Genomic DNA, 12533 nt, shown 5'->3' on the forward strand with positions numbered 1-12533 from the left:
CTCATCTCTAATTCTAACCTAGAGTGGTCACCCACAGCTACCGATGCAGCGACTTGCAGTCTTCTGCTGGTCCATGCTCATTCCTACTTCTGAGACGAGATACCTCAACAGGGCCTGCCCACTCAGCCAGTCACTGACTAAAAGGGGACACTGCTGAATTCAGTGATTGGCAAAGCAGGCAGATCCTATTGTCAAAGGAAATATGAATGAATTCCAGGGGGATTGGCAAGATTGGCCGATCATCTAATGTTTATGGGCCTTCTTACTGTTTAAAAATGGCAGATGTTGCAGTACAGAACAGTCAACCACATTGGATTTTTGCTGCCCCAAACCCCTTTGTTGTTGGGGAGGTAAGCTGCCATCAGAAGTGTCTGGCAGTGGCTCTGTCTATTCTGAGATTGACTGCATGTATGCTCAGCTAAACGGAGTGTGTGTGTATAGGGTGGTGTTGGGAGAGAGAGCTCTCGACTGTTATAATAAATTGACAGCTTTTGGGTGGTTCCGTGCAGCCGCCACAACCAACTCCCCTTTGTTCTTTTGAACTAAATGTATTCTTTATATTTCTCTGAATGTGAGAAGTACACATATTTAACTTACAAGTATGTCTATGCTATTGTCATCTAGTAGCAAAACATAATCATCCTGAAGCCAATTGTAGCCAACGGCAATGTAGAGAGGCCATTGATGCTTACAGTGCAGTCATATTTTGTGACTCTGTGTAGCCTATTATTTTACATAAGCAGATATACATTTGAAGCTATACATGGCCCTTACAATCCATTTTTCTTCTTGTCAGAGATTGCAGCTCCCCCTTCCCCCACCCTTAATATGCGGAACTTGCCTTTCTCCGTCAATGGACAATTGTAGATGAAAGGTTCCATATGCCCTCTATAGAGAAGAGGTTAATGTACTATATTTCTAACAACTGTTTTCAGGCACCCTTTTGTCATTCTGTTGGATCTGACTAACAGTTTGTTCAGCTCCATGCATCTTGGCATGTGAATGGATCCCAGATGTAGGCCTTCCCTAGCACCATTAAAATCACATTAAAAATTTAAGTAGGGAATTCATAGTGACATTTGTTTGCTATAATATGTGATGTATCTCGCAGCAACACGGAATTGTATAATTATCAATCATTCTCACCATTGGCACCGGAGGAATGAAACTGCAGAGTCACTAGTCAAAATGCCAATTCCTAAAGACTGAATACACATCACAAACACTAGTCTGAAATACTGAATTGACATCTGTTCATGAATGTATAGCAGACAATACCTTCCATCTACTTCATCCTCATGAATATTTTGTCATGGGTAAATGATTAGAAGCGTTTGCATCTTGGTACAAGTTTTTCATTGGACAACCGCAGAACTACGTCAAGTGCCCCATGGGGGAACATCAGGCTGTGTAGGATTGTTATAGACTAGATTATACATTATTCATTTATACAATGACTACATTATTGTACAATAAGTATAAAAGCCCATTGTGCCCTCACACCTCCAATCTAATGCATTTTCCCTTTGAGGCAGGGACTTGTTGGCTTCCTAGACATAGAAGTCTGGTTACATCTTTAACCTCTACAAACTTTCTGCAGCACCATGGTCATAGGCTGTGGTACCTCTGCTTATGCTTCTATACATACAGGCCAGGTTAACATCCATTTTCTGGCTAGTTCTTAATAACATTTTCCATCTGATCAGGCAAAGACTCAAGACTCCCTTAAAGGGATTGTCCTTTTTACAACTTCTTCTTTTCTTCTTTAAATAAAATAAAGTGACCCACAGTGATCAGCTGTAATAGGTGGGGCAAACTTTACTATATGAAAGGCAGAGCAAGCTGCAGGCATCTGGGGTATGGGGAAAAAAAATATGGTAGAGTGGCGCTGTGCCCAGAAAAACACACCCCTTTCACCTGTCTGGCCCGCCCTTGTATCCTACCGGTATTACTGTACCTCCTTCTCTGCCTCTCAGATCTTCCAGATGTTTTTTATTCATTTTTATTTGGGGTGCGTTGGAAGAGGGGTAGTCTTATTTGGCAAGTATATCCCAAACTCTATATATTAATAGAAAAAGTTGGGGATCATCTTATATGTTAAAAAATATGGCACTTTTTTTTTTTTTCTAATTGTGATTTTATTTTCTATTTATACAGCAACTTGAAGAAAAACTAAAAGTGCAGGCGGACTATGAAGAAATTAAAAAGGAGCTTAAGTATGTAACTTACTCTATATTTTTAATTTATATTTCTTATTCTTTTACTTAAACTGTGTGTTTAAAGGTGTTCATACAGGGATTTTTGAAGTGGAACCTGTTCAAAAACCGTGTGAAATACACATACCATTGTTTTTAATGGGAATCTGTACACTAGTTAATGTGGGTAACTATAGTATAGAACTTTTAAGACATGGGAAAAAATATTTTAAAAAAGTGTCTGGTAGCCTGTGCGTGGGCTATAATGAATTGGGATAAACCATGTTCAAATGTGAACATACACTAAAAGGAGTTGTTTATGGATTTAAGAAATTATATACTTACCTCGCTCCAATTTCAGCCCCATGCCTTTTCATTGAAACATGTACCATGTTGTAACTGTTGCATGTGGCCGAAAAAACCATATCCACATGTGTACTCAGTGGCCTCACGTGGTTACACTGCATGTTGGTGTAGCTTCATTCATATGTGGCAGCCACAATGAAGTAAATGCCCCAGTAACACAGTGTGGAGCTGGATATGGAGCACCAGGAAGCAAAGTAAGTATAGCTGCTTAGATCCCTGGGTGTCTGCGTTTTGTTTCTAGAGGAAGCTTACCTCATAGTGTATTATTATTGAGTTCAGTATATAAACAGTATGCAGAAAGCTCCCTCCAGTGGTGGCTGCAGGTAGCCGATATCTTATCTTTTACCATGCAGGGGCTTTAGAGCTCCCAATAAGAAAAATGAATCTTGGACTCCTGTAATGATGTGTTAAGAAATTTTTATAAGAAGTTACTTTATCTTATATGATAACCATAATACTTTTAACTTTATATAGGCCATTTATATATCAGATCTTATGAAAAATAAAGGCCGGGATGATGCATTCCATGATATGAACAACAGACATAGGGTTGTTAGAAAAGCTTACTCTGAAATCTCCTTCCTCACTGATATGTTCAGGTCAGCTTGTAGCTGACTTGAATATCATGGGCCTCAACTATATCATGTGCTGTCCGAAAATGTAATATTATCGTCTGCATCTATTTCTCCTTCCCTTTTCCTGATGTTCTGCCTTCCTTACCAATCCTTCTTCTTTTTATTTGACAAGTGCTTCCTGCAGCCATAAATCATTTTGTTGAAATTACATTGTGAGTGTTGGGAAAACAGTTCCTTCGCTCATAATACGCAATCACAAAGTTACATTGGAAATGCCGCTGACTGCTGCTGACTGCAGCACAGTGTGCCGGGAGAGTGTGCACTTATGAATATCATATTACCACCGGCCATCTGCAGAAAAGCACTGTGTTTTCATCCTTTTTATAATTTATATCCAATTATCTACATATTGGTAACTTATTTCCTAATCCTGGACAAAGATTGTAGCCACTCGCCTTGTACCATACTGGGGCTTGTAGAAGTCAGGTATAGACTAGAGCCAATTGTTAATGGCTGATTAACTGAAGTCCTCTGTCTGATCCAGACACCGGGTCACATGTCTCTGATGTTTAATAGCGTCAGTACTATACAAGGAGATGGTCTTCTTTCTTATTTCATTAAGGCAGCTGTCTGGTCCAGAAGCCACATCAGTCATTCAGCCCTGACATCCTTTTTCCACTATACTACTACCATTATGTTCATAGCAGGAGTCATGGTGGTGGATGTTGCCATCACTCTTAGGCTATGTTCCCACTATGGGATTTTATCGGAAAAGGGCGGACGTCTATTGACAATGATCATTATTTGCAGCTGTCATTACCAATAGACAGACACTTTTTGCCAATAAATGATGGCACGTTCCGGTAGTGGGAACATAGCCTTAGGGTGCTGTCAGTCACATGGGTTGGACATGCTGCTTATTTTCCACAGTTAATTTGCTTGTGGAGAAACTACAGTGTGATTGATTGCATTGTATGTATGGGAATGGGATCTTAAGAAATCTCTTTGTTGCGCAAAGGAAAAATCCACAGGAAATCTGCACATATATTCACAGGCAATGCAGATTTCAAATCAGCAAAATGTCATTTTATATTGGCGATGTGCTGCAAAATACTTTATGCTGATTTTTCCCTGTTGATTAAAATCTGCAGGAAAATGTCACTGTTGTGGATCTGCAGCACTAGCTAAACTGAGCACTTTAAACACATGAATATATATATATATATATATATATATATATATATATATATATATATATATATATTTCTAATATACAATTTCCATACTAAAATTTGGCAGCAGACTCACATAACTTGGTGCTGCTACAGTTCTACCTGCAGATTAAGGCCGGGTTCACACAGCGTGAAACACCGGCTGTTCTGTGACCCGGCCGAGTCACAGAATGGCTGGTGTTAGTGAAGATAATCCCAACCGATATCTCCGTACCGTCTAGATGATCCTCATTTCTGTTGAATTGGGATGCGGACGCACACGTGTGCACGCTCATCCCAATTCACCATTGAACACAATTGAGCCGCACTCTCCATTTTGTGACCTGTCAGGCTTGTGCGTCCGCTATTCAATGAATAGCGGCCACACAAAACTGACGTGTCAGTTTTCTGTGCGGCCGCTAGGGATCCCAGCCAGATCGTATACTATGTGTATACATTATAGCCGAGATTCCCTCTAACTGCAGCACAATGTAAGTTTAGTATTAATCAGGGCCGTTGTTGCAAATAGACAACAATGGCCGTGATTAATTCTAAACTTACTTTGTGTGAACCTAGCCTAAAGCAGTATATGGGTATGGCCTCAATTTTTATAAGCTTTTCCGCAGCTCCAAGTGTATTAAAATCTGCAAATGCAGATTTACAATGCTTCCAATGCACAATCTGCAACAATAAAATTGTATTACAGCTTTGTTGTAGCTTTTGCCATCCCCATTGAGGTGAATCTGGTTATTCTACAATAAAGCCACATACAGTGACATGCTCTAGGTCACAAATCTGGACCGCAGGTCAATATCTACGTCAATCCCATTTAGACTTCTCCCTTAGCATGTAGATGCGCTTTCTTAAAATCGTGCTAACATTGCTGCTACTGTAAACTCAGTGGATCTTACACAAGGAAACCCGAGTATAGGTCATGTGAGTAGTATAGGTCATGTATGGCTGTACCCTTAGATTAGCGCTTCTCTCCTGTGGCTATATGGTAGAAGTGGTAATGTAATGCGGTGCTGGCGCCAGTTTTGTGCTTGTCTGCTAGTTATTCCTTATACCTGATGTTGTGTCTGATGCCTCAATGATGTCAGTAATTCACTCTGAGTTTTTAGGTCACATTCTCCTGAGCATTGCCGCTGCCTGCAGAATGGAGCTTTTGCCTCAGTCTCAGGAACACTTTTATTTCATAATGAATTGATCTCCTGATATTTCTTATGACTTCTGCTTTAGCCAACAGAATTCACGTATGTTGTGTGCAGGCGACAAGTAGACACTGAATAATCCAGATATTTATGTGCTGTTTAATTTGCAATATTTAGGGAATCCATTAACAATCCATGTATTATTTCACAGTCTGCTTCCTTCATGTATCCTCTAAAAGAGATTTATGGAGGGAAAAAAAAATATCAGTGTTATTTAACCGAGACTGTTATGCAAATCTAACTCCCTTGCAGCTACACTAACAAATGTATACACTTTCTGACAGCTTCAAATGTTATATCCTTATTAACATTTAATTTTATGCCGTGATGTGGCCTGCTGGGAATGAGATATGCATTATTTAAATGACCCATAAGAAAGATGTATTTTATCTAGGGATAGATTGGTGTTCTGATTCATTATCTGATTATCGCTGCTGCCGAGCGACTTGAGAAAGTTACCTGAAGTTGTTTTCCTGCGATGTTGACACTTGGAAAGCTCACGTTCCTTCTTTCTCTTAGATATGCAAAAATAAGCAGTAACCTTAGTCTTTTGATTTTTGCAGCATTCTGAAATCCATGGAGTTTGCTCAGTCTGAAGGATCAAGTGCACAGGTATAGTCCGTGCTGCAAATGTTTTATTATGCCCATAATGCCACTGCTGCTTGAGATGCTTAGGCAGTAGTCTTGTTGTTGTTGTTTTTGTGCTTTTTAATGGTATTTGAATGCAGATTTTTGTCTCCTATATTGAGCAAAGATGGCTTATTATACACTGCTTTTTTTTCTTTATAGTTCTTTATAATTGTGAAACTGCAAATACTAACCTCAAGGCTTTAGCTTATAATGCAGACAAGGCAGCTATACCAGTTTTGAAATAGATGACAAACCTCATTGATTCTAATAGGGTCCGAGTGTTCTAGTATTATATTTTTACTCTGTTTTTATTTGGTGTTTAGTTATACTAAATACATGTAGCAACAGTTGTACAGTACTCATCACTGTATATTCCAAAGGTTGTCATATAATTATTATTTATTAATATTTAAAGCACCCTTCCAGAGCACTCTTCATATGATACAAGGTTAACATACAGAATGTAATATAAAATCAAGAAAAACAACATAAAGTAAATGGCAGACTGGTATATAGGGAGAGAGAAGCCTGCCCACAAGGGCTTACAATCTGCAAATTTACATGTTAAAGTCTTGAGGAATAGGTGTAGTATTATGTATACGGAAAAGGGCATCTGATGTGCGTGTATACAGAGCCTTATTGCAATGTTATGTCCTTGGTCAACAGGTACCTATAGTCATTTGGATGTTGTATTTTAGCAATCGTTCTCTAGCAGAAGAAATTCCATAGGAGGAGTTAATTCATGTTGTTAATCCTTTAAATCTCCACATATCGCCTCATTCAGGATGCATCAAAACCATTGGAGGTTCTGTTACTGGAGAAGAACCGCTCGCTGCAGTCAGAGAACGCCACACTGCGTATTTCCAACAGCGACCTGAGCGGTAAGTTTGTTTTGCTGACATCAGTAAGTGACAAAAATGAATGTGCGGTGGAAAGCGGAGTTAGACACCTGACAGCAAGATTAATGAACAACAGAATCCGCAAGTATTGTTTGACTTGTAAGGAGTGTGAGCCGGAGAATAGAATACATCTTCAGGACCTCCGCGGCATTGTGTTAAAAAAGAAAAGACTAATTACCTTAGGAAATAGCGGTTATGTAAGACGTCGTAGGGCCGCGTTACAAGCTTGTTGTCTCGCCTTCTCTGCCGGAGGAGGAAAGGTGGGATGGTGATGTGAATAGAGCATTGGTGTATACAGTGATAATGCTTCTCATTGGGTCTGATTAATAGTCATCATTATGAGTTTATTAGATGCTACCCTGATGATTATTTGATTCTGTTCCAATAGATACGCAGTGTACAGTTTGGTAGCCTTGCTCTAGATGATAGGCAGGGTCTTCTGTAATAACTGTTATGACCCATCATTGTAAGGCTGGTTCACTTTCTGCTCTCAAGTGTAAATGTTTGCTGTGGGGCCACACATTGACTTAAAGTTGTATGCTATAAGACCATGTCATTGTCCAGAGTTACATATCATGACATAATCTTGTAATATATGATTTGTGTTTGACAAGTGAAGTGCAACCATCTGTCATAGGTGTTCTCCAGGCTGCAACAAACTGTACAAGAAAGGTACAAACATGAAATGCATGTTGTTTGTTTTGGGGGCCTAGTTTGGCTTACTGAAAATTCAATTTAAAAACCTAATTGGCCCTTTAAAAAAAAAAAAATGCACTTTTTCACTTTGTGGGGCAAACATTGCGTTTTTATCTTGGTTTTTCCCTTTTTAATCCCCCCATAATGCATTATGTTTGACCTTTCTTGTAGGGTCAGCCAGGAGAAAAGGGAAAGACCAGCATGAAACTCAGCGTCCTGCAACCTTGCCGGCCTCCCCTCCCTCTCAGTTGCTCCGCAACGCAGGGGAGCAGGCTTCCAATACTAATGGTACACATCAGTTCTCACCAACGGGTTTAAACCAAGACTTTTTCAGCTCATCCATTGCAAGCCCTTCTTTACCCTTGGCCTCCACGGGAAAATTTGCACTAAATTCACTTCTCCAGCGACAGCTTATGCAGTCCTTCTACTCCAAGGCAATGCAGGAAGCAGGAAGCACAAGCATGCTTTTTTCAACAGGTCACTTCAGCACAAACTCCATATCTTCCCAAAGTCCATTACAACAGCCAAGTCCGGATGTAAACGGCATGGCTCCTTCACCAAGCCAGTCAGAGAGCGCTGGGAGCGTCTCGGAAGGCGAAGAAATAGACACTGCAGAAATTGCACGTCAAGTGAAAGAGCAGTTGATCAAGCACAATATTGGGCAGCGTATCTTTGGACATTATGTACTGGGACTATCGCAGGGGTCTGTGAGTGAGATCCTGGCCAGACCCAAACCATGGAATAAACTAACTGTACGAGGCAAGGAGCCTTTCCACAAGATGAAGCAGTTCCTGTCCGATGAGCAGAACATCCTCGCACTGCGGAGTATACAAGGCAGACAAAGAGGTGAGTGACATGTTCCTAAAGTCTACATTATCTTCCTAACCATTTCCAACACCTCACACTACCAGATTTCCTCATTTTACAGCCATTATCATCATATCTGACCCAGGTGACTAATAGCTCATTCCTAGACAGTGGGTGCGATGATGTACCACCATACATATCCTGATGTGTCACGGTAGGACGTAGAAGCCAGACAGTCTAATCCAGGAGCCAGACTAACTCCTAAAGAATCCAGAATGCTATGTACCTGCAGACTTATATAGTAGTGTTGGGACGTCTTCCATAGCCTGTCATTAGTCAGAAAATGAGACTTTTTTTTTTTTTTTCCTTTATCAGTAGTAATAATAAAGGTAGCTGACTTAGAACTAGTTTTTCATATTGGGTCTTTAAAGGATTGAACAGATTAGAAAAATGTCTACCTTCTTCCTAAAACAGAGCACAGTTTGCAGCTCTGCTCCATTCACTTACCCGCATGGTTCAGGACAGCTTTTCTGATCCCGATAGCCACTATAACGTTTCAAGGTCCTTGTCATTGCTTTGTCCCAAAATGACACAATTTAGTTATTTTGGCCATTTTGTCAACTGAATGTAAGATGGCTACACAGAAGCCATGCATTGTTTGTTTGAATACACTGCTGATACACATATGTGCATGGCATCACATGTATATACATTATTATAACCTTTTAGTTGCTGCTTTTAGTTTGTTTTGGCTTTAGTGCTTTATTCTTCGGTGTAAAGATTTTTTAACAAACCAGTGCTGCAAAAACATGGCCACTTTCTTTCAGAGACAACACGACTGTTGTCTCCAGTTCAGGTGCGGTTTGCAATTAAGCTCCTTTCACTTCAATGGAACTGAGCAGCAAAACTGCGCCCAAGCTGGAGACAAGAGTAGGGGCTCTCTCTGGAAAAAAGTGGCCTTGTTTGTGTAGCGCTGGATAACCCCTTTAATGCTGGGTGGGGAACCTGCAGCCCTTCAGCTCTCGCAGAACTACAGTTCCCATCATGCCTCGACCTCAAAATTTTGATTCTCCACACATAATGGGGATTGTAGTTTTAAAACAACTAGAGGGTTAAGGGTTCCCTATGCCTGGTCTAGTGGAAGCAATGTGTTGTGCATTTTTTTTTTGTTTTCTAAAAAGCACCATAAATTTAATCATTTTTATAAACTTTTTTTTTTATTCTTCCTTTTTTTTATTTTCTTGCATCCTCATGTCTTACCAAGAGTTAATTAGTTAATAAAAAAAAATGGCAGGAAAAAACATAACACCCCCCACCCACCCACTGTCAAATAAGGACTTGTGTCTGAGATATATATGCAGAAATATGCATGTAACAAATAAAAAATAAGCAGCACCACTCTTGTCCTCAATTTGGCTGTGATTTTGCACCTTAGTTTAATTGAAGTTAATGGAGCTGAATTGAAATACCACACACAACCTGAGGTCAAGGGTGGTGCTGTCAGTATAGGTGATAAATGTATGATCGCTATGGTCCAACTGATGGGGAAGCCCAACAATTTCAAAAATGCTGTTACTCAAGAACCCCTTGAGAATGAGGTAGTGTGCTTGAGTGACTGCCACTCCATTCACTGCTATGGATTGACATGTCAATTCTCCTCCGGGAGTGGAGGTGCGCGAGCCCTACCATAGAAGAGCAGTGTCACACTGAGGCAGGCGGAATTCCTCTGCTGTGGAATTCCACCACATTTACTCAGTGTGAACATACCCTAAGATTTCCTCCAGTCCCCTAGCAGTGAATGGAGTTGTGGCCACACAAGCACTCTACTGCCTTATACACAAAGGGCACTATGGGACCATCATTCTTGAGGTCCTAGCAGTCAGACCCCCAGTGATTTTACATCATACCTATCCTGTAGACTGTTGATAAATTATTTTATTGGGACAAGAAATTCAGCCAGTCATCTCTCCATTTTAGATATCAACAAACAGCTCCACATATCTAAGCTTCCTTAGCTTGTTTGCAGCTATACCCAAATTTTTGAGTGAATTTACTTTTAGATACCTTCTTAAACTCTACTTACTATACTATCTCTTCTATAAACTATAAAAATACAAAACTTGGAAGTCCATAAGGAGTAAATCAATAATTGTCCCTTTTATAAGCAGAGGTAACCAGTTGTAATGAATCCCTATGTTCCATCATTACGGGATTATCTCAAAATATTATATTTCTTATCTGTAAGAGGTAATAATAACCATAAAGGCAATTTTCCATTTTCCCATGAAACTATAGACTTGTGTTTTTCCTTTTACTACGCTTTTGTTCTCTGTGCGGCGGACTTAATCCAGCCCCAGCACACAATGTACCGTGTAGAACGTGGCCGATGCCGTTTATCTGCGATTATCTCCCCCATTTCACTATGATTAAGATCACATGAATTTTAATAGGAAAACTCTCATGTGCGGGAAAGGTGTTTTGGACCACATGTGCTGTTATATCAGGTCGCTCACCCCTATATTCCTGCAGCTATTGTAACATGTCTGTAGGTACAAATAGGATTAAGCCAGTAACATCTGGTACTTGGCAGGATGTTGCTGCATGTGATGACCCCCAAAGATTGCTATCGGCCATGGCTGACAATGTGTTTAAAGGATGGCCGCCTCTATGGCCTGGGTGCATTATTTTACCGACCACACACAGTCACAGCAGAGCTAGAAGTATATATAAATTTTTAGTGTTAGTATGTCTTTATATAAAGGGGAATTTTAGGCTTATTTTAGTGCAGCCCTGAGGTTCGCAAAAATATACAGGACTTTCTAATACAAGCCGATGACATATCTCTGGCACGGGTAAATAAATCTTCTCCGAATACAGGAGCCGGTTAGTCTAATCCAGGAGGCAAGATGCAGTTTTCAGAAGTCAGTCACATATATATACAAGTTATTTGTGGTGTTCTGGCATCCTGGTTACCTGGCTCCTGGATTTCTCCAACTCTGTATTAGAGACAGATCTAATTAGATGGACACTGTTATACACATGTAGCAGAGCTAACTTTGTCTTTTGGGTCGAGTGAAAACACAGCAACTTTATTTAAAGATATGTCAGGTGGGATAATGTTATTTTCAAAAGGGTCAGAACAGTGTGTGGGGTAAAGAACATTATCCGGTTATCCACAACCTGATCTTCTGACGCTTTTGTAATCACTGGATTTCCACTTCCTTGGCCCATCTCTACACAGAAAATAGAAAGCAATGCCTGGGTGGCTCAGGGGACATTTCCTGTGTGAGGTAGCCTGGAAGTGGAAGATGAGTCGGGAGCAAAGCATCAGAATTGCAGCACTGGGAGATCAGTGCATAATGCCTTGCCTTTTTTTTTTTTTTTTACCCAGTTCTCCCCTTTAAGACATTATCCACCAGGCAACACCCTCTAAGGAAATCCCCAGTGATATCATGATGGGACATGTTAAAGCGACTCTGTACCCACAATCTGCCCCCCCCCCCCAAACCACTTGTACCTTCGGATAGCTGCTTTTAATCCAAGATCTGTCCTGGGGTCTGTTCGGCAGGTGATGCAGTTATTGTCCTAAAAAACAACTTTTACACTTGCAGCCCTGTGCCCAACGGCCGGGGCTTAGAATATCTATGCATTAGGCTGGCACAACCTCTCTGTCCCTCCTCCCCGCCCTCCTCATCATTAGGAATGCTCCAGGCAGATTGTCTCCTATTCCTCACCTGTGTCAGCACAGCACATGGGCTGGATCGTTAAGGCACCTGTGCAGTGTTCACTGCAGAGGAATAGGAAAAATCCTGCCAGTGGCATTCCTAATGATGAAGAGGAGGAACGGGGAGGGGTGGTGCAAAGTTAGGGCACAGATATTCTAGGCCATGGCCATTTGGCACAGGGCTGCAAGTTTTTAAAGTAGTTTTTTAGGACAATAACT

General features: G+C 40.6%; 1 protein-coding gene across 4 annotated transcripts in view; it reads left to right on the forward strand.

The window, feature by feature from the left end:
* The window catches only part of CUX1 (cut like homeobox 1), a 267930-nt gene that overhangs the window by 166212 nt on the left and 89185 nt on the right, over positions 1 to 12533 (forward strand). For 3 of the 4 annotated variants that reach the window (XM_069945827.1, XM_069945826.1, XM_069945828.1), the window contains exons 12-14: positions 2158 to 2216; positions 6122 to 6170; positions 6973 to 7069. In XM_069945827.1, coding sequence (XP_069801928.1) covers positions 2158 to 2216; positions 6122 to 6170; positions 6973 to 7069 — 205 coding nt within the window. Of the gene's footprint in view, positions 1 to 2157; positions 2217 to 6121; positions 6171 to 6972; positions 7070 to 7954; positions 8630 to 12533 lie in introns of all 4 variants that reach the window. The other variant, XM_069945829.1, reaches the window with a different exon arrangement.

This window comes from Dendropsophus ebraccatus, chromosome 11 (genome assembly GCF_027789765.1).
Source record: "Dendropsophus ebraccatus isolate aDenEbr1 chromosome 11, aDenEbr1.pat, whole genome shotgun sequence".
Taxonomy (NCBI): domain Eukaryota; kingdom Metazoa; phylum Chordata; class Amphibia; order Anura; family Hylidae; genus Dendropsophus; species Dendropsophus ebraccatus.